Source organism: Populus nigra, chromosome 16 (assembly GCF_951802175.1).
Source record: "Populus nigra chromosome 16, ddPopNigr1.1, whole genome shotgun sequence".
NCBI classification, from domain to species: domain Eukaryota; kingdom Viridiplantae; phylum Streptophyta; class Magnoliopsida; order Malpighiales; family Salicaceae; genus Populus; species Populus nigra.
In genome coordinates, this window is record NC_084867.1 from 11,604,257 (window position 1) to 11,628,944 (window position 24,688).

The following is a 24,688-nucleotide window of genomic DNA, read 5'->3' on the forward strand; positions in this document are numbered from 1 at the left end:
ATGAATATTTTCAATTTTCAATTTTTTTTCATTTTTTCTCTTCCTTTTTATCTCAAAATACAATAAGGTTTTTTTTTTTTTTTTTCAAATCATTACAATAAGTAACCCTTTAATTTTTTTGATACATCAAACATCATTAAAATCCAACTTTATGCCCTTAAAAATTGCTCTTATAATAATTACTCGGTAATAATTCACCACTATTTTTTTAACCTCGTACCAAACGCCACCTAAGATAAACCATGCATGCTTTATTTCCTTGTTCTTTGTTTGCAATGAATTATTTTTTATTTTATTTTTGTATGAACGAAAGCTACTTTTAGACAGAGCGGTTTGCATTGTGAACATTTTTTTCCCAGGACAGACTACTAGAGAATTGACACATTATTAAATGATAAACTGTGTTCATCGAATTGTTGAACTCAAAATTAAATATGCATAACTTTTATTCCATATTGATCGAGCTATGCTCACAAAAACGAACTGAACACTGACAAAGCATATTTATAAAGTCTCTCCTTCACAAATTTTACAATAATAGAGAGAGAATTGGGTACACAGGTACAAAAGTCCACATGCATTACGAGAGAAGTTAGGTACTAGCTAGATAGATCCTCAAATCAACTTCACATCGATTAGGTTGCTCTTGGTTGGAAGGATCCTTGATATTCTCAGTATGATCATCTTCCTCGTTCGATTGGGGGCAAACAGCTGATTTCATCTCACAAGAAACTGGGCTCAGTTTGGCAATATCAATGCTGTGTTGAGGTAGCTGAGACTCCATAGGCACTGCTGTCTTGAAGTTCTTGTAAATTACATAGAGCACCATCTGAAGCACCCCAAAGATAAAACCCACTATGTTTGGGATCTGCACACAGACGGGGAAAAAAAACAAGGGAGAGATGGAACTTTCAGTGTCTAGATTATGCAGAAGTACAAAGGATAGCATGCATGCTGCAGGATGTGTAATACAGCAGCAACAAAACATATATAGCAATGAGGCAAAAAAGAGACACGTCTGTACTGTATACATTAATTCGAGAAAAAGATCACTTACCGCAATATAGAAGTCCTTCAGTAGTACACCATAAACGAGCCACGTGATAGCACTAAGGGTGAGAAAAAACGATAAAGTAAATGGCATGAACTCCACACTCTTGGTTCGTATCACAATTCTCTGAAGAGTCATGGATAAAAATATACTATGATCAGATGTATGTTATATATACCTAGCTATATGTGTGAGTATATAAAAATTAAAGCATTCTGCTCTCTTCCTTTTGTTTTCCCATGAAGTGATGTTGGTAAACACAAACCAACTCAGTTTAAGCAGCTTGAAGAAATATTTAATAACAAAAACCATCAAAAAGGGTCACAAATAATATATATATATCCTCACCATAATGCTCAGAGGTGCTGCAAATACACTCACTGAGACTATTACGCAAACCCATCCTAGAACTTTAACCCGGTTTGATCCCTTTACAAAGAAGTGGGAGAGAAGAAGAATCGCACAAAATCCCCCAAAGTTGAACAGAATAAGCATCCTCAAGGTGGCAATCTGCAAAAACCAAGGCAAATATATTTTGTAAGGAGATTAATATATAGCTAACAAAAATATATATGGGTGCAGAGAAAGATGCGTGATCATGATGTACCCTAGCTTGTTTTGGAGCATAAGCAACGTAAAGAGCAATATAAATCATCTCTATGAAACAACCGACTGAGTTGATGGTGATGAGGAGGAGAGCATCAGACTTGAGTGATGCATAGTAGAGCCAAATCATTGCACTGAATAGGGCAACCACATAAGGCAATGATTGAAACCCTTCTGTAGTTTTCTTCCTACAAATTCTTAAAAATGTTGGGCTGCAACAATATGGAAACATCTTGTTACAGCTTCAATGTCCTTCGATCAATAGCCCCTTTCATAAGAGATACTCTTAATTAATATTTATTAGAGAAGTTGGTTGAAACAAAAAAAAAACTTACATTGGAGCGAGGAAAACCACGAAAGAAACGAAGTTACCTAAAAAAATCCATATGAATGTAATATTAATTAGCTACACTTAATTAATTATGTAATCAGATTTTGTAACAACTTGAAGTTGTTAAAGCAGATGCAGAGAGGAAAATATTTATTTGTACATGTAATACCTAGAAGGCCAAATGTGAATATCCATGGGCAGTGAATGGAAAAGGAAGCCATCTTTCTCTCTAAATCTTTGCTTCTCCCTCACAAAATAAGGATATGGAAATGAAGACAATACGTGTTTTGAAGGGGAAGCCCTAGCTAGCTAGCCTTTCACATCCAAGCTACGCCACAATATGCTAGGCACAAAGGGTGTGTGGCTTATTTATAGAGGATGTTATGCATCATTAAACCGTACGAGTAAAATGACGAAATGATTGCTTATGATTCAAAAATTGCGTGCTCCAAATGCCCGATTTATCCATTTACGCGGGCCAAAATTAAATTATTTTTGTCCATTTATTTTAAGAGGGATATCATATTGTATAAATCTAAGCTTTTTTATTTATTAATTTATATATGATTAGGCCTTTTTATCCATTTATGCGGGCCAAAATTAAGTTATTTTTTTCCAGTGATCTAATCCACGAAATTAAAAAATCTATGAAAAAAATGGAGAACATATAATTAATTAAGAAAATGGCCGTAAAAATTCATTATCTAACAAGTCTTGCGATTTGTTTGAAGAAATTGTGGTTAATTTTTTTATATGATAAATGCCGAAAAGCTCAAAGACTTCATTATATAATTTTTTTTTTCAAATAAATTTTAAACAATTTTTAAAATTTTATCGAACTCTTAGAGTAAAAAAAAAAAAAACTATCGTTTGACTAACGGGCTCTTAGGATGAGTGAAAAGAACGGTGTAGGATTTTCCTCGTGTATCTAGTTAGTGTACAGTAAATCCCTATTCTGCCCTCCGTACGTTACACGCCTAAAAAGCACTGCTCTTCCCTTCCCCCATCTTTCACGTGACCATCCCCACTGCATTTCCTTCAATTTCTGAACATTTTCTTTAGGGTTCAGCCGTTTTTCTTCAGACCCACATTTGTCTTTTACCACAACCGCCATAAAGAAAACGAAAGAGAAAAAACTAACCCTAATTATTCCACTAATTGGCCAAATCATTCACTTTCAAGCGATCAGCCCTATGACAAGTGTACCATGAGGCAATGAGCAGTACTGAGCTGTGTCCATGTTCTGTCTTTAATTACCATGACCATGTTATTCTCTTCATCCTTCTCTGTTTTAACACTGTCTAGTTAGGTGATCATCAAGAGCTAGAGAATGTTGTTGCGATCTATCTCGTGCATGGCCAGTGCTTTTGACGGGCACGCGTGAACAGAGGATTCAAAATCAGCTTCTTATCGTTACATGTGGCACCTCCAAGATTTAATGGCAATTATATATATATCTACATCACCTAACGCCACGAGTACGTACCATGAAAATTAAAGCTTATGTTTGAACGAATAGAGAAATGGAAGGTAGAAAAGGCACTGATTATAGTATAATTTTGCTGCTATCTTTAGTTCATTTAATAGTTAGAGATGTGTTTTGAAGTGTGGTGGGTGGAAGAGTAGAATATATGAACTACCTGAAATGATAAGGTTTACTAAGCCTTGATTATCTCTCAAGATCCAAATATTCAGGATTAGTACACAGTTGTCGTCATTATTTTAACAATTATGGGAACCTAGATATGTTTGTGGGGGTGATTGTCATATATTGAAGATACGATAAGCTTTTCACATTCTTATAATTAAAGGTTGGCTTATAACTAGGGGTGTTTAATAAAACTGACCAACCGATTAAACTGAAAAAATCGAACCGATAAAAAAAACTGAATAAACCGATTAAAAAATAAAAAAACTCACCCGGTCCGGTTTGGTTTCGGTTTAAAAAGGCTTAAACCGATTGAACCAGACCAAAATGAACCGGTTTAATTGAATCTAAAAAAAATATAAAAGAAACATTTTAAACTTAAATAGTAAATACCATAACCCTATCTTTCCAGCCGCCCCCCTTCCCTTTCCCTTTTCCCCCTTCCTCCTTTCCTTTCTAGCCACCCCACCCATCCCTCCCTCCCCGCTCCCTCTCTCCCCCCTTCCCCTTTCCTTCTTTTCAGTAGCCCCAACCCTCCCTCTCTCCCGCTCCCTCTTCTCTATGCTCTTTTCTTTCATTTTCTCTCATATTGTTGTCTTTCTCCCCTGTTCCTTTTCCTGTTCTTTTTTTTATTGTTACTGTTGTCTTTTCTCATTTACTGATGACTTGATGAGACAAACCTTAACCCTATTCTTTCTAGCTAAACTTTGTACTCTCTGCTTTAGTTTATGGCAGAAAACTTGGATAAAATCCTTGTTTCTGGTTTTATCAACATGCAGTTGTGCTAGTGAGGTCCCGGTAGTTTGTGGGACGCTATTGGAATCTTTGTTAACATGTAGTTGTGCTAACTTGGATAAATCCAGTGATTGTGATTTAGCTAAGGGAGATTTTTCATATCTCAATCAGTTCGGTTTCAACCGGTTCTCGGTTCGGTTCGGGTTATATTAACAAGGAATAGTATTTTCCAGTTCGGTTAAATTTTTATGTTAAAATCGGACCGAACCGGATCATGAACACCCCTACTTATAACCGAGTTCTTGATTAAATCTTTTCTTCTGTTTGATGACCTACTAATCCTATTTTTAATACTTCAAATCCTCATTACATACAAGAGCAACAAGAAAATCTTGTATTCTTTCAACAAGAATACCATATATATAATTGTAAGATCAAAATAAAAGATGAAAGATCTTGATATTCTATATTGTAAGTGGGAACAAAACCTGCGCACCATTGACGGGAACTACCTGGCTTTATAGTTCTTTTTTACCTTCTCTATCAATTTAATTCTACTTTGAGGACTGATTTTAGTATTCTATTGATCACAAGCAAAGAGGCTTTTCTTATGACATTATGCATGTTGTACTTGCTGGATATATATTGTTTTTATCCATTTCATCGGTGGATGTCCCAATCTCCTAGTGGAAACTTTGCACACTCACTTGCCATTCAAAACGTGTACTGATTTAATGAGATTTTTTTTATGAGTTGCACGAATCCCTTGTTAACTAGGATTGCTCGGGCTCTAAGTTATTATCAGATTGCATGATTGAAGAAATGGCTGATGAAAAGAACCGAATCAAATGGCCTTTCATTTGCTAGGTGGCATATAACCTTACCGAAAAATATCTGAATTTGATATCTTGTGCTAATCGTGTTTGTCCAATATACAAGCAATTAGCTGCTTTCATCTGACACCGCATCACAAAACTTATAATGGATTCTTAACGTTCTTGTGGATTTGTAGATCCAGAATGCGTTATTAGGCGAAGAAGACGCACGATGATGAATAGTTAGGTTCAACTTTTTATTCTTCTTAGCCTGCTTAAAGGCAAATTAAGACATCTGTGCTAGTTTGTTGCTGAGAAGTTAAGGTCGATATCATTAACGTACGATGCTTGGCGTGAAATGATTTGAAACTCGGTCGGCTTTGCAAAGGAACCAAACCACAGGGTAGTTTTTGCATAACCTAATCTAATACAGATTTAACAAGTACTATGCAGGGACAATTCTGTACTGAGCTGTGCCATTAAGCTTGCAGCTGCTTACATTACGATTACGAAACATCAAAGCTTGGAAATGTAGAGAGCACAACTGATTAAGCAAACCATCAAATAGCCGATTCATCTTCTTCGGCTGCTTGATTTGGGCCTTTTGTGGTCCTTTAGACTTTTCTCTTTCCCAGGTTCAATGTCAGCGCAAATGAGCAGTAGTGAGGAAACTGCATATACCTCGAAATATTTTAAATTTACTTTATTTTGATATGAATGTTTTCTATTAAAACGTTTATTTTTAATTATATATGTGACATGATTATGAATTAATTAATAATGCGCACTTGAATAAATATTTTTTATTACTTTTAATAAGATTCACCTTTTTTAATATTATTAGTATTTCTGCAAGAGAGTAAAACATAACATAAGTCGATGACCAAAAACATCTTGTAAAAAATAACTAAAGATTCAATTTAATAATGATACAGATACAGAAGACTTGATATTTTGGACTATGAATGAGAACCCGTTTGGGTGATAGGAATAAATAATGAATGAGCGAGCAAGTCGGTTCTATGGTGTAGTGGTTAGCACTCTGGACTTTGAATCCAGCGACCTGGGTTCGACTCCCGGTAGGACCTCTTTTTAATAGAAGATTATATGCCGTTTGCTTGACTAAACCAGGAGATGGGACGATACGACCACGAATAGATATAGATATCACAAAAATATTGATTGGTAATCAATCTATAAATTTATTTTTGTCAGATATTATTTGTTTCTGATGGTGGTTTTTTCGTAATTCACTTTTTGTCATATAAATCATTACCCAATATAAAGTAATTTAAAGGTGAAATGTAATTATTGTCCAAACAGGTGTTCAATTCTTCTCATATTATCCAACCAATTATTTGCCTCACCAGCAAGTGCACATTGTTGACTCTCGAGTAATGCTTTGTAGTACGAACCCCCAGCACACATCTAAGTATCGAAGTATAATGGTTTTAAAAAAAACAGATTTATTTTTAATATTTACATTATCTTACTTGATTTCACCTATCAAAAAATTGAATGATATAAATCAAAAAATTGAATGATATAAATATTACCGAGTTAAAAAATTTAAAAATTAGATATTATAGATGGGGTGGTGAGACGAGATTTTTAAAATTCAATCAACCTAACCTAACACGATTTGTGTATTTTATATTTTTTTTATTTTTATATTTATCAGTTTGTGAATTGAATATTTATTTGTATTTAAAAATATTTTACCTCCAAAATTCTTATTAGTAGGCTTTATATTAGATTTTTTTAATATAACAAATAAGTGATCGTCTCATATAACTAAAATTTAATAGTGATGCAAGGTAAAAATTGAACCTAATATTGAGAGTATTATGGTACCTATAGTTCATATTATAGGTCCGTTTTTAAATGTAGACTCTGAAAAAAAAAAGGAATATAAATCCACTTTGTAAATATATGAAATATTTATAAAAAAAAAATAGCTTAATTTAACATGTTGTGCCCTTTAAATTCTAAAAAAATTTAAATGAATTGGGTTTATAATTTGTAAAATATTAAAAATTAAGTTAAATGTAATTATATACTCAAATTCTACCCAACTTTATCCATTACATCTTAGAATCAATCAAAAAGTTGATTGAAATAACAAACTTATGCTTATTTGTTTTTTCCATTGGGTTATAGTTTTCTGTTGGCCTATATAGTTGCTGTGAATGGGCTCTCAAGCCCCTCCTCTGGAGACCCATATATACACTTGAACTTGTAAATTTTCTCTCCACAGTCTCACTCGCCACCAAGTCAAACCCTAGATTGCAGTGCCTTTCCATCGCCATAAAACTTCTAGCAGTTCCAAATCATCCCGTAGCCTTCTTTCCCCGTGACAGTAGCCTTCCTCTCTCGTGAAATTAGGGAAGGAGGACTTATCAAATTACCCATAAAATTTTGAAGTCAGATTTGAAATTTTTCTTCCAGTTTCAGCCGGCCTAAAATTTTTCAGAAGCAAATTTGCAGAGCAGAACGTGAGAAAATAAGCAATAAATAAAACATCTTGAAATACATATTTTGCAAGATTTTTGTATATTTCTTCACATTTTTTAAGGTCATTAGATTTGGTGAATTTGGTTATTTTATAATTTTTAACCATTTCACTCATTGTTTTTATATTTATAGATTTTTTCAAAAAAATCTAAAAAAAAAAACAATCAAACAAGAAGAAGTTGTTTAAATAGTAATTAAAATGTAATTGGAAAAAATAATAAAAACTAGTTTAGTCTAAAAATAATAATTGCAAAAAAGAGAGGAGAGGGAACACGATGTTGTTTTAAAGAGAGGATCTTTAGAATTGATTTGAAAGAATGGGATGAAGGATGTGTAATTGGTTGTGAAATTTTATTGACGATGGGATTGAAATTTTTTAGTTTTGATTGGTTTTTGAAATGTGGTTATTAGATATAAAATCATGTAGATTTTGTGAATTAGTTTTGGGTTTGATGATGTGAAATGGTTAATCGTAACCATATATTGTATATGGGTATTGGGTCATTATAAAAAATATTTTAATGAGCATATTATAGATATATTATTGTTGAAAAAGAGAGATTTGAAGAAAACATACATATAAAAAAAATATAAAAATATCTTTGTATTAATTATTTCTATTCATTCTCAATTGATACAATTATCTCAGTTTAAATCCTGTTTTTTATATTAATTATTGGATAATACAATAAATGAATTAATTATTTTTATAATTGATCCAGAATGATATAAGTAATTAATATTAGACTATATTTTTCAAATATTGATAAATAAATAATAATATCAATTAATACATGATATTTACAATATTAGTGAATAAAATTTCGGGTCATCATATAATCATTTTAATTTTTAACTTTAATAATTAATTTGATATTTTCATTATTTATCAAGTAATCTAAGGATGAAGTGGTCCAATGACAGTCATGTTCACTAATAATCCACAATGAAAAGGCAACGGTTATTAGTTTGTTTAATATTTTAATGATCATGTTTTAAAAATTCTATAACTATAATGTATCTAGGAATAAGTATAGTAGGTCCCATATAACTATATAGTAGGTGGTCAAATGATAAGATTTTGAAATTAAAAGATTTGCTTTTCTTGTAATTTCAGGTTCGACCCATGTGGTTGGTATTATGATGGTCACTAGAGGTTTACATGGTCGTTAATTTTAGAGCTCGTGAGATTAGTTGAGATACGCACAAACTGATCCGGACACTCACGTTAATAAATAAAATAAAAAGTATAGTAGGTCCCATTATTGATATTTGAGAACAAATTAATATATTTCATCTCCACATGCTCTCTAGTCTCTACCATGCTATTGCTTTACCCTTTTCAAGCTTTAGAATTCTCCCATTTTCAAAGGAATAAGGGATTCCCAAACCACCGCCCGCATTAAACCTAGCTCAGCTCCCTTTTCCCTTTACCTTTTACACATCTTTATGCACGAGTACCTGTGAGAGTTGAAATCTCCACCAGCCTGGAAGAGGAGAAAGGGTCAGAACTAATTGATTAACAAAATTACTACATTTTGTATAATAAAACTACAGCAGAGAAGGCCAATAAGAACATGCCAAGCCAGCAAATCGAACAACAATGAAGAGTTAAGAGAGAACACAGGAGGGAATCCCAAGTTTTGTGCTTACAAGGAAAAAAGCCATGATGACAGTGCCTTGTCTGAATAAAGAATATATGCTCCTGGAATAATAAATATCATAGTATTATATTGCACTGATAACTAACAGTTTCTTGGACGGTGTTGTAAGAGATTCGTTGGGTTGGGAGATTGGGCGCTTTTGCACGCGTAGTTGCATAAGCATCACATGATTTTAACCCTGCCAATTATTTTAACTCTTTGCTAGAAGAAAAAATGGGTACGAACAAAAACAATTTCTAAATAAAAAGGAAATCTTAAATAAAAATATTCTTATTATTTTTTATGTCTCATTAGTTTTATTTTCTCTCTTTTTTTTATATCTAATTTTTTAAGATAAGTTTAGAAAATAACTAATAAAATACTATTAGTTATTTTCTGAGGATTATAAATTTTTTTAAGAAATAAAAGCAGAGAAGGGAGGAAAAAAAATATCTTGTTGTGCTTTTAAGTTAGGGAATTGTACGGAAAATGAAGGGAAGTACATTAGGAATTTAGATGTGAATGGCAATTTTTTTATTTTAAAAAAAAGATAACAATAATAAAAAAGGGCTATTCCATTCTTTTAATATTTGACTAGATTTTACAAGGATGATTCTAGTTAGATCAATCCACCAAATTAAATCAGATTAGATTAGATGATTGTGCCTTTACCTTATATTAAAGACCTATATTAATTAATATCCCATATCTTACAAGTATACAAATATGAGTTATAATTAACCATTAAAAAAATAAGATTTATATATTACCATAATTCTTACATTAATTTACCGTTAGAATTTTCTGTTGGTATTTATATTCTAAATCTGCTAATATAAATTTTACCAACTGACTTACAGACAAATAATTCTTTAGAAAAACTCTCATTAATAATTTGTGGCCTGTCGATGAGTCCGTCAGTAATAAAATTAACAAATTATAAAATAGAGATGTTAAATAAGTTACTATTTATTTTATTACAAAACATTTAAGCCACAAGTTTGAAATAAATTTTATCAATTTATAAATAAATATAATTTTACAAAATCTCAAACAAAACTCAAACATGTACAAATCATACAACAAATTTCTATGAGAAAAAAAGCTATAAAACAAGTAAATACTCAGACAAAATATATATGCTACAAATTAAAAATATACAATAAAAAATAATATTTTAAAATTGAGTTCAAAAAAGAAATGAGTAGTTTTGCTTACTTGGAATTGGAAATCTCATCCTCACAAACTTAGGGGGATGCTGTTCGCTGCATGGGAAAATGGAGGAAGAAGAAATAAAAGATGATGGCTCGTCATGTTATAAATTAAATATTATAGATAGATTTATTAATGAAATTCATTAACATAATTAATCAATCGATAATTATGTTTGTACAAATCACATATCATCATGCTTTTTGTTTTTTTGTTGCTTTGTTTTTCATTGTAATTTTCTTGATATATATTGAGAGAATATTTCTATCTGTATTTACTAATAAATATAATAAAAAAATAATTTATTGATAAAGTTCATCGTAATTTATCAATAACAAAATTATATTGGTTTTTCAATTTATGTTTGATAATTTTCTAGTAATTATAAGAAGAAGAAAAATACCACTTTAACTCGTATGCCTACGTTGTGAAGTCAATTTGTACTCGTGTTTTGTTCTAGATAATCGCATCATATTTAGCAAAAACATGGTCAAATCTATTTCAATGGAAAGCCTTTGGCAGAGGCTTTTTGAGAAGTCGTCACAACTAATCGATTCTATCAATTAGAGGCATGATAGATCACATTTTGTTCATATCCAATGTAATTGACTAAAATAAAAATACAGAATCTAAATTGAATTTTTCAACATAATCGCACAATAAAAAAGACACTTTTCCCTACTGTAACTCCCTTTTAAAAACCCTAAAATTAATGATTGATTTATTCTATTTCCGTGATAAGAGGTGATAATAACTTGGGGATTTTTGATAATATTTTCAGTCAAATATCACACATTGAAGCTACACCACCTTTCTATTTTGCTCAAAAGCACACCAACCATGTCACAAATAGGGAGTGGAGTTCATGGAAATTTCAGTTTTTACAAGTCAATCTAAGATTAAATCCTAATTATATATATAAAAAATTATAACTTTTTTTAACCATCATGTAAATTGAGCATGAACAAGTTTAATTATCTTAGATTGCGCATAATAGATTGGGTTATGATAATTAATATTGTTTGAATTTTGTAATTGTGAGATAATTTTGAATTTCAAAAAAAATATTCAATTAGCATAATGATCTATTCTTAAATTATGCTTTTAAATCAAGATATTGTTGAAAACTTACAATTTAATTGGATATAAAAGCTTAAAATTCAAGATTGATATTCTTTATGTGACAAATCACGATAATGAATTATGAAGTTATATATATAAAAGGATACTTTTATCGCATCATATTATTAATGAATATGTAGCGAAACTCAAAACTTAAATCTCTGGCTCAATGATTTCTTGCAGTCAACTATTATAACATTTAATCTATCATAATGAGAAATTAATAACATGTCTCTATATAATTTTAGTTTAGAAAATATAGTTACTCATTCTATTTTTTTTTAAATATATTTTTTTTTGTACTTTCAACTAAACATGATAATATCTTTATTTATTTATTTATTTTTCATATATCTATTATTTTTATCTTGAAATACTACCAATAGGAATATCTTAGCTATCAATAGTAAATCTTCTAAAAAATGCGTCAACTCCTCTTAATCTTTATATTTATTTATATTTATATTTATATTTTTATTTATTTATTGAAAGTTTGAACTCCTATTAGTTAAATCAAGTTTAATGACAATAATGCAATTTACCACACCAATTAACTTGATCATCTATCTAGTGGTATTTTATTATGTTTAACAATACCATGTTCCACCTCACAATCATTAAAGAGATAAAAAAATATTTGAAAACAAACCATCTTAGGGCGCGCACACTTGACATAGGAAGAGACTGGTAATTTTAAAATTTGAAAGATTCCTTTCTAGTACTATTTATTCAATGATTTATTGGCTATAGAATCACCGAAAAAAGAAGATAATTAACTGCCCTAGTAACATAATTTAACCAAGAACAGAGGAAAAGAAAGTGAAACATTGTTTTAAATTATTAATAAACTTGAAATGATTGGATGGTAGAATATTTTATACTCTGCTATTTACTTAGCTGACCAGCTCGAGTGCGACGGTTAATGGCCCATAAACGCCGTAGTCTGTAGTGGTTAGCCACCTCATAAATCATAATATCATAACATGATCCTGGCCCCACCAACCCCGTTTGTCTTTTGAATAAAAACAAAGAAAAAGTCAAATAGTCCCTTCTTTTTATTTTACAGTAGTATTAAAAGAGCCGCCTTTATTAGCTTTTCTTTCTTTCCTTTTCATTTTTGCTTTGCAAAGTTTTGCAGCTGTACAGAATTGACCTGACAGAGAGAACAGAGGAGAATGAGAGACATGTATGTGGTCCCACCTCCTCCGGATCCGGCTGGCGGAGGTACGGTAGACTCCGCTGTTGATGGTGACGATGGGGAGGGTCTAATGACTTACCAGACATGGAAAGGCAGTAATGTAAGCTAAATTCAAGTTTTAAATTATGGGTTTTTGTTTAGGAAAGTGTGAAGCTTTGTGAGATTGAGGATAAAGATTGGATTTTGGGGTGTTTAAGAATTGAATTAAGGAGAAAAAAGATGAGATTTTTCTATTTTTTTTGGTTGAAGTTAGCGGTCAATTTGAGTTATTTTTGCTTGCAACTTCTGTTTATGGTTCACTTGGTTAATTTTTTTGCAAATAGCAGGCTGATTGTGAAATGGGTAGGGATTAGTTTGTTGAATGAGTAACTGAATTTGGGTTGCTTGCAGCTGTTTTTTTTTTTACTTTTGTGAATCAAATTCTAGATTCAGTTTTTTATAGAACTTATGCTGGGGTTAATGAAAAAATAACTTATGGTATCATGGCCTTTTCTGTTTGTTGATTCAAAGATGTGAAAGCATAATGTAGATATTACCACTATTTTTCGATTTTTTTTTTTATTACTAGTGTTTTTTCTTTTCTTTGTTCATGTTGGTAATGGGTTGATAATTGCGTAACGCCACAGTTGGTTGTTTTGTTGGCAGACATTTTTGCTTCAGGGGAGGCTTATATTTGGACCGGATGCAAGATCTATTCTGTTAACCATCTTTCTTATTGTGGTTCCAGCTGTTGTTTTCTGTGTCTTCGTAGCAAGAAAGCTGATAGATGATTTTTCTCATCACCTGGGAATATCAATAGTAGTCTTTGTCGTTTTTCTGACATTACTAGTGAGTTGTTTTCCTTTCTTAAGTTCTGTTGTTTTAAATTTTTCATGCTCCTGTTTGCTGAAGTTCCACGCTTAACAATGATTTCAGCTAATTGTTATGACGAGTTAGTTCAAAGCTTAAATAGATAGCAGTTGCCATGTTATGCCAATCACAGAGTCTTCATTTTAATTTTCATCTTTAAAAGCAAGTTAGATGATTAACTAGACTGTTTTGAAGCCCTAGTATACGGAATATTGTGGAACAATCAAGTTAGTACATGAATAAAGGTTATAAGGTGGCGCATGCATATACCAGTGACAGCATATAACCACTGGCTTTAGTTTGTTGCTTCTGTTACAGTAGCATATCTCCACACACGTCAATTGGCCAGTATAGAAATGAATTTATGTAAGTTAGAAAATTTTCATGTGCTGACATGGATGTGAATTATATTGAGACCCTATTTGATTATCCTAACACAATAGGAGTACTTTATCCAGGAACATCCATTCTGCTCCTGTTGCAAGAGATCTCTAGCTGCATGTTAAAATTGTCAACAATGTGTCCTCTTTGGGGTTTCCTTACTTTTGGTTGGAGGGGATCAGGGATTTGGGGTGTTTGTTGTGTGTTCTTATCTGGATTCTTGACATTGAAGTTAGATAATTCTCTTAATTCAAACCATAAAAGAGTACGTGGAGCGAATAAGCAGCGTGTCCAGAAATGTGCATATATGATAATATAAATTAAGATGCATATGTGGAAATATATATAAAAAAGACTAAATATGAAACAAGTATATCATAGGAAATTTGATGCAGTATCTACTGAGGATAAGTTGAGGGAGGATCTGTTAGATGGTGTGATTACAGCATTAACCTATCAATGCACCAATGCAAAACAGTGATTCAATTTGACTAGCGGAAGGACACGCACACACACAAAAAGAAAAAGCCAGATCAAAATAATTTGGGTTTGACATGATAAAGAAGTATTTTTTTTATCACAATATATTACTGAAAAGTTGATCCTAAATAGCCCAAAATATAGAAAAAGATCTGTACAATCAATCCCAACCAGTTTGGGGATTGTTTGCACACATTTTTGTATTTGATCATCAAAACTTTGTTGGAGTTGCTTGAAATAATAAATATAGAGGCTAGGTTGGCAAAAAGAAGTTTGTAGATAGTCCTGTGCTTTTAACTGATGGATGTGTTTGTTCTCGCAGGATTTAACCTTTCTTCTGCTAACATCAGGAAGAGATCCTGGTATAATACCTCGTAATGCTCATCCTCCAGAGCCGGAAGGTTATGAAGGGAACACTCCACTTACTCCTGGCCAAACCCCACCTTTCCGTTTGCCACGCACAAAGGATGTCATCATCAATGGGATAACTGTGAAGACCAAGTACTGTGATACCTGCATGCTTTATAGGCCCCCACGATGTTCTCACTGTTCCATATGCAACAACTGTGTGGAAAGATTTGACCATCATTGCCCTTGGGTTGGTCAGTGTATTGGATTGGTAAATGATCATTCTTCCATCTGGCATTTCTTTGCTCTTAAAACTTAACTAGTGGCATCTTCAGAACTCTGAGAACACAAGAAAGTTTCTGTCGTGCATTGAGTGTGGTGTTTAGGATTCTGTGAGTTGTCATTATCAACCATATTGGGATTTGTTGTTCCCCATCCAAAAGAAAGAGATATACACACTATGTTATTACTGAAACACGGGTTTAATGAGGGAAAGTATTTGGCATCATTGTTCCATGGTGGAATGAAACCAATAATTTACGGTTAGCCAGTGTTGGTACAAAAATAAGAAGATAGCCTTCTTGCTATATAGCTTCAAACTTTGAATTGATAAAAAATCAAGATCACAAGAAATTCTTTCCAGTTTTACTTTTAGGTTGTGCCACACTTTTGTCAAATTTGTGTTTGTTTGATGATGATATTCTTGAATGTGTCTTTATTTAGAGAATTTTTGTAGTTGACCTCACTATCTTTCAGTTTGCTTTCAAGCTAGTACTTGCACTGGCAAAATAACGCTGAACTTTGGCATCACATGAATTTGTGTGTTCGTAGTGATCTTTTTCTAAACCGGGATTTGTCTTTCTGTTTTTGGGTGCAGCGGAACTACCGGTTCTTCTTCATGTTTGTCTTTACTTCAACAATTATTTGCTTATATGTACACGCATTTTGCTGGGTCTACATTAAGAGGATCATGAATAGCGAGGGGACGTCAATTTGGAAAGCAATGTCTAAGACTCCTGCCTCTATTGCTCTAGTGATTTACACCTTTATTTCAGTTTGGTTTGTTGGTGGTCTTACCTTGTTCCATTCATACCTCATCAGTAAAAATCAAGTAAGAAACTCTTCCTACAAGTCACACTTTTGGGTCAATATCCTCATGCAAAAACTCGTCTCACCTAAAATTGTTTCCCATCACATCCCTTCCCTTGCAACTCAATGCATTTTGCTTCTATAGTAGATATTTATCTTTCCCTGGAAAACCATGCCATTCTTCATGTTTTATGTGATATGCTCGTTTTCCCAAACTTCTTGCTTTTTGTGTTTTGGCAGTCTACTTATGAGAATTTTAGATACCGGTATGATGGGCTAGCTAACCCATTTGACAGAGGATTGATTGAGAACTTCAAGGAGATATTTTGCTCTAGCATCCCTCCATCTAAGAACAGTTTCAGGGCAAAAGTACCAAAGGAACCTGCCATTCCACCTAGAATGGTAGCTAGTAGTTTTGTCAGTTCAAGCGTGGAAAAATCTGCCGGTGACATAGAAATGGGGAGGAAGCCAGTGTGGGACGAGGCTTCAGGAGATGATGATTATAATGGCACAGCAAGAAATGATGACAGTCTGCATGAGGATCGTGGATTGCCTGATGTCTCTCCAGATTTAAGCAGGATCCTCCCCCCTCAGGGTATGGAAGGGCGCAGCGTCATGCATTCCAGACGATCTAGTTTGGGTAGAAAAAGTGGCAGCTGGGATATATCACCTGATGTTCTTGCTTTAGCAGCTGGAACAGGGGAATCAAAGCGGATGGCTAGTGGCAGTGGTGACAACTTGACATCAGATGCCCAACAGTCTAAGAGGCATACTAGGTTGTAAAATGAAAAGAAGATTGATTATACGAGACAAAAAAAAGAAAAAAAAAAAGAAGTGTTTCTATTGTATTGGCTGGCCATTACCCCCCCCCCCCCAACCGTACTTTCTTCCTTGTTTATAATGATCTGTTTCAATGGGTTTGCGGTTTTAGTTGTTGTAATTGTGTCATACTTTTTTGGTGGGCACCTTTGCCTGTGCATGAGTAGAAGTGATTCCTAATTTTAATGTTTTGCCAGATATTGAAGTTTTGATGTATCTTAAAAGAATATTATTTTGAACCTTCCAGTAAACACTAGTGATCTTTCACACTACAAAACCTTCTTCCTATACCCGCTGCCCTAAGACTCGTTAACGTTGAAACCAAAAGGCGAAGGCATGCTTGTTCAATTCACTGGTTCTTGTGAAGAGTGTTAATTTACATCCCTTCAGTTGCATTAACCTTTGAGGTTCCACAGCTAGAAATCTAGCAATAGTCAAGGAGTCGCTTTGCGCCTTTCTTTGAGAGAGTAGCAGTTCAGAAAGAGAAAAGGGTTATCTCCCGTAAAGTTAGAGATCAGTTTTTGAAACTAAAGCTTACTTCAATGGAAGTTAAGGATTTTAATTCTAACAGTGACTAAGAAGGCTTGAGACTAACTAAACTTTTGAAAATAGAAATGAGGAGAAAAGCTGCACACTTTCACCATGGCAGTCAGAATTATGCCATTAAGCAAATGCCACGAATTTACCATCCACCTAAACAGCAATGAGTAGTAGCCTTCAACAAGCACCACCAGCTGCTTTTACCTCCCCTTCTGTGGTTCCACTCAGGCTGGCTTGTGAACACTAGGAAATACCGGTGTAATTAAATGTATTTGCTTCCTGCAACTTGAGCTAATTACAACACCCCACTACTCGCAACTGCACAGGTTTAAGACAAAAAAGAAAGCGTTCTGAAAGCAACAGGACATCATTTATGCAACATCAAATGATGGGAAGATAATAATTCCATGGTGTTTAAAATACAGAAGTTGATGTAAAGATAATCAAGAGAGAAATATGAGATTTAGTTCCAAAAATGCAAGGCATTTCAGCTACTGTAATCCACTAATGATTGAAGCTAGAGCGCAGTTGCAACTTGCAAACCAGTACAGTAGGCCAATTTTTCTTGAAATTAGTTCATGGACTGGAAGCGTTTCATAATGATAAGACTCATATCCATATAACGCTGAGCACAGTTAGAAAGGCAAGATGATTCACTTGAGCTGAACTTGCTCCCCGGTGAACTTGTGATGCATTTGTCCCAGCATGCACTTGTAAGCTTTGCCACCATCTCATTAACCATTGCTCTTTCCTTCTCTTGCTGCAAAACCAAAAAAATCATTCCAAAGTCAGAATCACATACATCATTGTAAAATATCAAAGATCCAGAAAGGTGATGACAGCAACCATCCCACACTACCTTAAGAGACTTAAATTACAAAATAACGGCCCCCAACATTTGTATTCCTTAAGATACTCGAATTACCAAAAAAACAACACTCCCCTCCACTAGTCTCCCTGTTAACTCTCCGTTCTAACCAAACATGCAATCTCAAATTTATCACATCATAGTTACTCATAAAATAGCACAATTACCCATACAATTAAGCCCATGATACCAAATGACAGTTCTGAATTCTGCACGAAGCAAATCAAATCGTTTATAATTTAGTGTGATAACATAAAACCGCATCAGAACCTTCCCTCAGAAAGAAATAAGAACCAACAACACAGTACTATACGAGGAAATTCATCAAGAATATTATCCACACCAATAATATACCGAAACTGTACATACAAAAATTGAGTTTACTCGTCATATCAGCAAAAAATCCCACACACAAAATTTTCCACTAACCCCATTATTCAAATTATCCAACCAAATCAATTACCCGATCAAGCTTGAGTTTTTTTGCAATAACAACTCAATACAGTACAAAGATTAAGATACAAATTACGTTAACCAGACAACAAAACAATGAAGTGGTAGTAATGACCAAAAAGTTGAGGCCTTTAACGAATCAAAGACTAAATCATATTCTTACGAAGAAAATAAAAACCACAAGTGTAAATCATTCAAAAAATCAAGCTCAAGAAAATAAAAGGTGGGAGTTTGTGAAAAGGGAAAGAGGGATTCTATACTTACATTAAGGAATCGTTCCAATTCAGCTGAGTTAACTGATGAAGGATCCATTGTTTTAGTTTCTTTGATTTTTCTATCTGGGTAGCTAGCCTAAAACCCTGCTTTTGTTTGACGACCGCTTCCTTCAAAACCCTAAGCCAGAGCTTCTCTTTGGAACCAAAAGAAATAGTAGGAAAGCGGTTAGTAAATGCTTCTTGGGCTTATATTCAATGGGCTGCCAAAATACTTTAGCAATTCTCATTTTCTACATTTACAACCCAAACAAACGCAGTTCAACCCGAGACTCTGGAGCCTAACCCGGGTCCAAAAAAAATCAATTAAAAAATATCTGGTTTAACCTTAGAGATTCAACCCATCATTCATGTGATTTTTTTTTTAAGAAGCTGAGGGCTTATTTGATAGTGTGATTATTGTTATTTTTTAAAGTGTTTTTTATATTGAAATACATTAAAATGATGTCTTTTTATTTTTTAAAATTATTTTTGATATCAGCATATCAAAACGATTTAAAATATAAAAAAAATTAATTTTTTTTTAATTTTTTTGAATTTTTTAGGAACGCGTTTGCACTGCGTTCCCAAATGGCCTCAAAATAACATTGGCTAATCTGGTTCAAAATCCAAGTTGATCTAGTAAAAAATTAAAGTTAATCCGTGAATCCGATTAAAAATCCTGATATGATCAAAACCTGATACTTAATCTATTAATTATTTTTTTTATTAAAATAATATCATTTTATTTTTTTAATTTTTTTTTATAAATTTAGATAAAGTGGACTCGCACATTCATGGAACGAAAAGTGTGCTCCGAGGTCCATGATCATGTGTTAGCATAAACAAACTTTCTTATGCATTAAGCATCACCTTTTTCTTTTTTTTAAAAAAAAACCATCAAATAACCACTAATTGACGCCTGATAAAGAGAGGTTAATCATACATACTGATCAAAATAATAGTAAAAAGAAGTGATCATGCCTTTCGATCTAATGGTTCTTTTATGCAATGGGGTTCGTCTTTCTTCTCTAGTCATCATCGTCAAAGAAATTATGGTTTGAAATTAACTAGCTGAGGAAAAGGGACAACTATACCACCAACCCCGACCCCATTAATTCTCAATTAGGTCACATCAACAAACAATTTTTCCAATCGAATCCCCAATCTAATGACTCCCACTCAATTTAACCCACAATCCAATTAATTGGGGTCCCAAATTTCCAATATATAATAACATGAGAAAAACTTGAGTATGATCTTTATATATGATCTCTAGACGTAGGATACTTGATAATTACTAAAACAACCAAATAAGTTATTTGACTGGTGAACTCAGTTGTAATCAAAATTAATATGATTATCATTATCGTGCTTTAATTATGATAATCTAAATTCCATGCATCTTGTAAGAGATCGCAAGCGCCATGAAAGGACAAATTAAGCGCATTGATGTTAGTTACCATTTTTTCTGAGATGTTATTGTTTTGGATAGCATTGTTGTGAGAAAGATTGGCAATTACAAATATTCCAGCTGATACTTTGACAAAGTCACTTCTAATGGAAGCCTTACAGGCTTAGGTTGGTTTTGGCAATTGAATTGAAAATCTTGTAGGATTAGGATTGTTAGGTTTAAGACATGTTCCTTATAGGTATACGCTTGGGTCTATTTTTGGGCCTATTTTTCTAGATTGTCAATGTTGTATTGAATTTGATCATAGTGAAATTTCTTTTCTTAATCACATTGAATTATTGAATTGTGTTGTTGTTTATTCTTTTGATATTTTTTATTTTTTTTATTAACGTGGATGTCTGGGCCAGCTTGTATGTATCTTGACTAATTTCACGGGCCCTGAAGTTAACAACCACGTAAATCTCTAATAACTTTGAGGTTTGTGAGACTCAAATTAATGATTTTTAAAAAGTAAATTTATAACCTGACCAATTAAATTACACTCCTCAGGATTATACGCTATGTTTAATAAAAACAATCATGAAAAGAAATTGCTTGTACTGGAAAGACTAAAAGGCAATATTTAACGATATAAATAGTATTCGTATGAAAGAATTGCAGGCTCTAAAGGTCACAAAAATGTATATCTTTTGTTGCTGTAGTCTCAAGCAACGGCTATCAACCATGTACACAAAGTAGCTGCTTTCACTGGGGGAGGATCTCAAATTCCCAATCAAGATTTCATGGAGAGAGAAAAGCAACATCTTCGCAATGAAGAAAAGTACCGATCCTCATGTCCTCCTTAGGAAATATGGTCACCTTCTTTGACTTTTTATCCTTTTCAAGGCTTTTGCTTTAATCTTATAAAAGCATGACTTTTTATGGGTTTTTTTTTCCCTTCAAATATTATATCTCATTAAAATATTTCAAAAACTCGAAGACATTTAATTCTCTTGCAAAATTGGGAAGAGGAACGCTATATCTTTGTTTCAAGTCTTGTCTTTTCTATAGTTTCATTCTAAAAAAAACCAAGTAATTCTCTATAACTTTAGCAATATATTACACTTAAAAAACTCATGTGGGCTCTTTAAAACACCTCAAGGTAGACATGTTTGTAAAAAGAATTGATGATGGCTAGAACGTTTGTGCATAAACTAAATTTATCCACTCTGGAAAGTGATGAAGACTTGAGGCTCTTTAGCACTATTGAAGTTCTTTAATTTGTTTATACATAGTTTTTTTGAAAAAAAAATGCTTTAAATTCAAAGTCCAGAGCTAGGAAAAAAGGACTTGGAGGTGGAAGAAAAGTAGAAGCAATATAAGAAAAGGAATTACGGGTAAGAAATCATTTTGTAACTTTGCAAGTCACTTGTATATATGATCATTCTACCTTGGCGTGGTATACATCTATAAGAGTGCAATGGCAGGAAAGGAAATTATTTAGTCCATGGAATTTAATTTCTCCGTTCAAAAAACATCCCGTCAAAGAATAAGACCTTAATTATCACCTAGACTGACTTTTTTTTTTGGGGTGGGTGGGGGGAAGAGGGTAAGAAATTAATTAAGGGACTGTTAATTATATAAATTAATAGCTTATATGATTTCACTAATTATTCCCATGAAATAACATTTAAGATGACATCAAGCGAATATCATTTTGTATATCAATCAAAACTAAATCTTCTAGTTAATTTGATCTTAATCTTCTCTTGATTAATTAATTTAAAATCTTTATCCTTGAAGAAATCTTGCTGCATTCATATATAACGTTAACATCAGGGACGACACAACGCTGAGAGCTTCTAGGAAAATTGTTGACTTTCAAGTAGAGATGTATATGCAAAGCAAGAAGCAGATTCTTTTTTCACTAATATAATTATTTATTTATTTTTTCACTTTCGTAAATAGAATAAGTAAGGATGACATCATATGACTTCATTCTTACGAGGTTCGGGTCTATATCCCGAACTTGAAAAAACTTGCGAATATAATTATGAAAAAGGACCGACCTTTCACATAGCAATATCCTATATATCCTTTGTTCCTCAGTTAAATTCAACCCTGTTAATGTCCATTGACAAAAGGGTTTTTGTTTACTTGCACGTCTTTAACATTTGTGACCTAATTAAGCACGTTGGATGCTTCATATTTCAGTAAAAGCACGAGAAGTAAACGCAATTTAGTGGTTAAATTTACGACTTCTAATACTTTGGGTTTTTTTAGATCAAATTAATGAGGTAATCATCGTGTAACTTAACACCGAATGAACCTCCAATTTATTTATTTATTTTTTTAACAGAGGAAAAATGAGATAGAAGAAGTAATTTATGTTTGCAAACATTTAGAGTGGGCATTCTATAGCAGTCAAGGTCTTATAAATCTTTTTTTCTTTCAGAGAAAAAACCCTGTATTTATTCTTAATTTTAAAGTTAAACTTGATTAATATTTGACTAATCAAGGTAAAATTGTCAAGTCTTTAAACTGATTAAGAGTATAATTAGCAATAGCTAATATTTTCAACAGATGTCAATCATGAAGTGGTAAATAATTCATTTTTTTAATCAATTGCTAAGTAACTTTTGTCAAATTAACATATTTCGTTGCTGTAGAGTCTCCAGTAAAAATATTGCTGCCTTTACACATGCCATCAACACCACAATTACTATAAAGAGCCCTCTCTTAGCTCCTCCAACCCACCCAACTCGACTTTCTCTCTGTGCGCTGCAAATAGCTGCCTTTGGTCGTTTACACATTACCTTATTTGAGCTGCCAAAGGCCAATTTCCTTTCAAGAGAGTATTCAGTATGGAAAAGCTCAACCTTGTTAGAGATGGAATGATCAGATTGCCTCCTGGTTTTCGTTTCCAACCAACTGATGAAGAGCTTGTCTTTCAGTACCTTAAACGCAAAATCCTTTCATGGCCATTGCCTGCTTCAGTCATTCACGAGGTCAATGTCTGCAAGTATGATCCCTGGGAGTTGCCAGGTTAGTCTAATGTTATAATATTCTTCAATATTTTGCCTGTAAAACCTCTCCCTGCATTGGAAGTTAAAAGAAGTAATCATGCATGTGTTATAGGTGATATGGAGCAAGAAAGATACTTCTTCAGCAACAAGGAGACCAAGTATCCAAATGGAAATAGAGTCAATAGGAGTAGTGCTTCAGGTTATTGGAAAGCAACTGGCTTAGACAAACAAATTATTTCTTCGAGCTGGAAGAATAACCATGTTGTGGGGATGAAGAAGACTCTTGTTTTTTATAGAGGGAAGGCGACACATGGGTCTAGAACTGATTGGGTCATGCATGAATATCGCCTTGTTAATGCAGGAGAAGAAACTACAGATTGCAATTTTCCACAGACACAGAATTCAGCCCAGGCAAGTTATTAATTTTTACATATTTTATGCAGCACTATACTGTCTGCATTAATAGGTTTTGCTTCTCAGGCCAACAAAAAAAATTCATATTTTATAGTTTCTGAGTTAAAAATGTCGATCACTTTTCTTTGTTTTTACTGATTTTTTTTTTTTTATAATAGTCGGGGTGTTTTAATTATCCAAAGACCTGTCTACCGTTGAGTCAATGGTATCCTGGTTACAAAAGAGTTTTTAAAAATACAAGTAAAAGCATTAATCTGCAAAGTTAAAGGAAGAAAAGAGTTGAAGTGTAAAAAAGAGTTGTTTTTACTGAATAACATTAAGTCTGATGTTCTCTGCAGAATTCTTCTTATCAACTGGATAAATGGGTCGTATGCCGAGTATTCCTGAAAAACAAAGGCGGAACAAGAAATGAGATAATTGAAACTTGTACAAATAACAATGCTAGGCGAACTCAGCCAAGATTTTTTGATTCTATGGCGAGAGATGAGGTTGTTTTTTATTCAGTTTCATCTTCTTCATCGTCATCTTCGAACTCTAGCAGTATAACTGATATCTCTTCAAATGAAGAAGATGATGAGCAAAACAGTAGCCACAATTTCTTTTGAACATATTATGTCAAGAATCATAGGCATCCATGTTTTTTTCATTATCTTTGTATCTCCTGTCTTCAGTTTGTTAAAGGTGTTGTAATACATTTTTAAGTTCCCGTACCAAAAAAAAAATAAATAAAAAATAAAAAATACATCTAAAAAAAAAATCCAAAAAAAACTAGATAATGACTCTTCATTCATATTTTATTGATAAGAGATAAAAAAATTTTATTTCTTCACTTTTGCCAAATAAATCATTATTATCTTTTCTTGAGGGTAAATAATCACCGCGAGCCCGCGACGCTAGATATA

General features: G+C 32.9%; 4 protein-coding genes and 1 non-coding gene across 5 annotated transcripts; 3 read left to right on the top strand and 2 right to left on the bottom strand.

The window, feature by feature from the left end:
- Window positions 1-404: 404 nt before the first annotated feature.
- LOC133676095 (bidirectional sugar transporter SWEET12-like) lies at window positions 405-2,209 on the bottom strand. The gene is made up of 6 exons (XM_062097667.1): window positions 2,158-2,209; window positions 1,993-2,029; window positions 1,659-1,869; window positions 1,400-1,561; window positions 1,058-1,177; window positions 405-868 (listed from the first exon to the last, which is right to left on the bottom strand). The coding sequence occupies exons 1-6, from the start codon at window positions 2,207-2,209 to the stop codon at window positions 593-595; spliced, it is 858 nt and encodes a 285-aa protein (XP_061953651.1). The 3' UTR covers window positions 405-592.
- A 3,993-nt stretch (window positions 2,210-6,202) lies between these two features.
- Window positions 6,203-6,274, top strand: TRNAQ-UUG (transfer RNA glutamine (anticodon UUG)). The gene has a single exon. It is a non-coding gene; the product is annotated as a tRNA-Gln (tRNA).
- A 6,485-nt stretch (window positions 6,275-12,759) lies between these two features.
- Window positions 12,760-17,037, top strand: LOC133675859 (probable protein S-acyltransferase 7). The gene is made up of 5 exons (XM_062097381.1): window positions 12,760-12,975; window positions 13,521-13,703; window positions 14,908-15,204; window positions 15,811-16,044; window positions 16,263-17,037. Exons 1-5 carry the CDS (start codon window positions 12,853-12,855, stop codon window positions 16,803-16,805), a joined length of 1,380 nt encoding a protein of 459 aa, XP_061953365.1. The 5' UTR covers window positions 12,760-12,852; the 3' UTR covers window positions 16,806-17,037.
- A 692-nt stretch (window positions 17,038-17,729) lies between these two features.
- Window positions 17,730-19,137, bottom strand: LOC133675860 (mitochondrial import inner membrane translocase subunit TIM8-like). Its single transcript, XM_062097382.1, has 2 exons — window positions 18,967-19,137; window positions 17,730-18,141 (listed from the first exon to the last, which is right to left on the bottom strand). The coding sequence occupies exons 1-2, from the start codon at window positions 19,012-19,014 to the stop codon at window positions 17,953-17,955; spliced, it is 237 nt and encodes a 78-aa protein (XP_061953366.1). The 5' UTR covers window positions 19,015-19,137; the 3' UTR covers window positions 17,730-17,952.
- A 3,978-nt stretch (window positions 19,138-23,115) lies between these two features.
- Window positions 23,116-24,487, top strand: LOC133676258 (NAC domain-containing protein 83-like). Its single transcript, XM_062097904.1, has 3 exons — window positions 23,116-23,391; window positions 23,485-23,783; window positions 24,125-24,487. Exons 1-3 carry the CDS (start codon window positions 23,211-23,213, stop codon window positions 24,389-24,391), a joined length of 747 nt encoding a protein of 248 aa, XP_061953888.1. The 5' UTR covers window positions 23,116-23,210; the 3' UTR covers window positions 24,392-24,487.
- The last annotated feature ends 201 nt before the right edge of the window (window positions 24,488-24,688 follow it).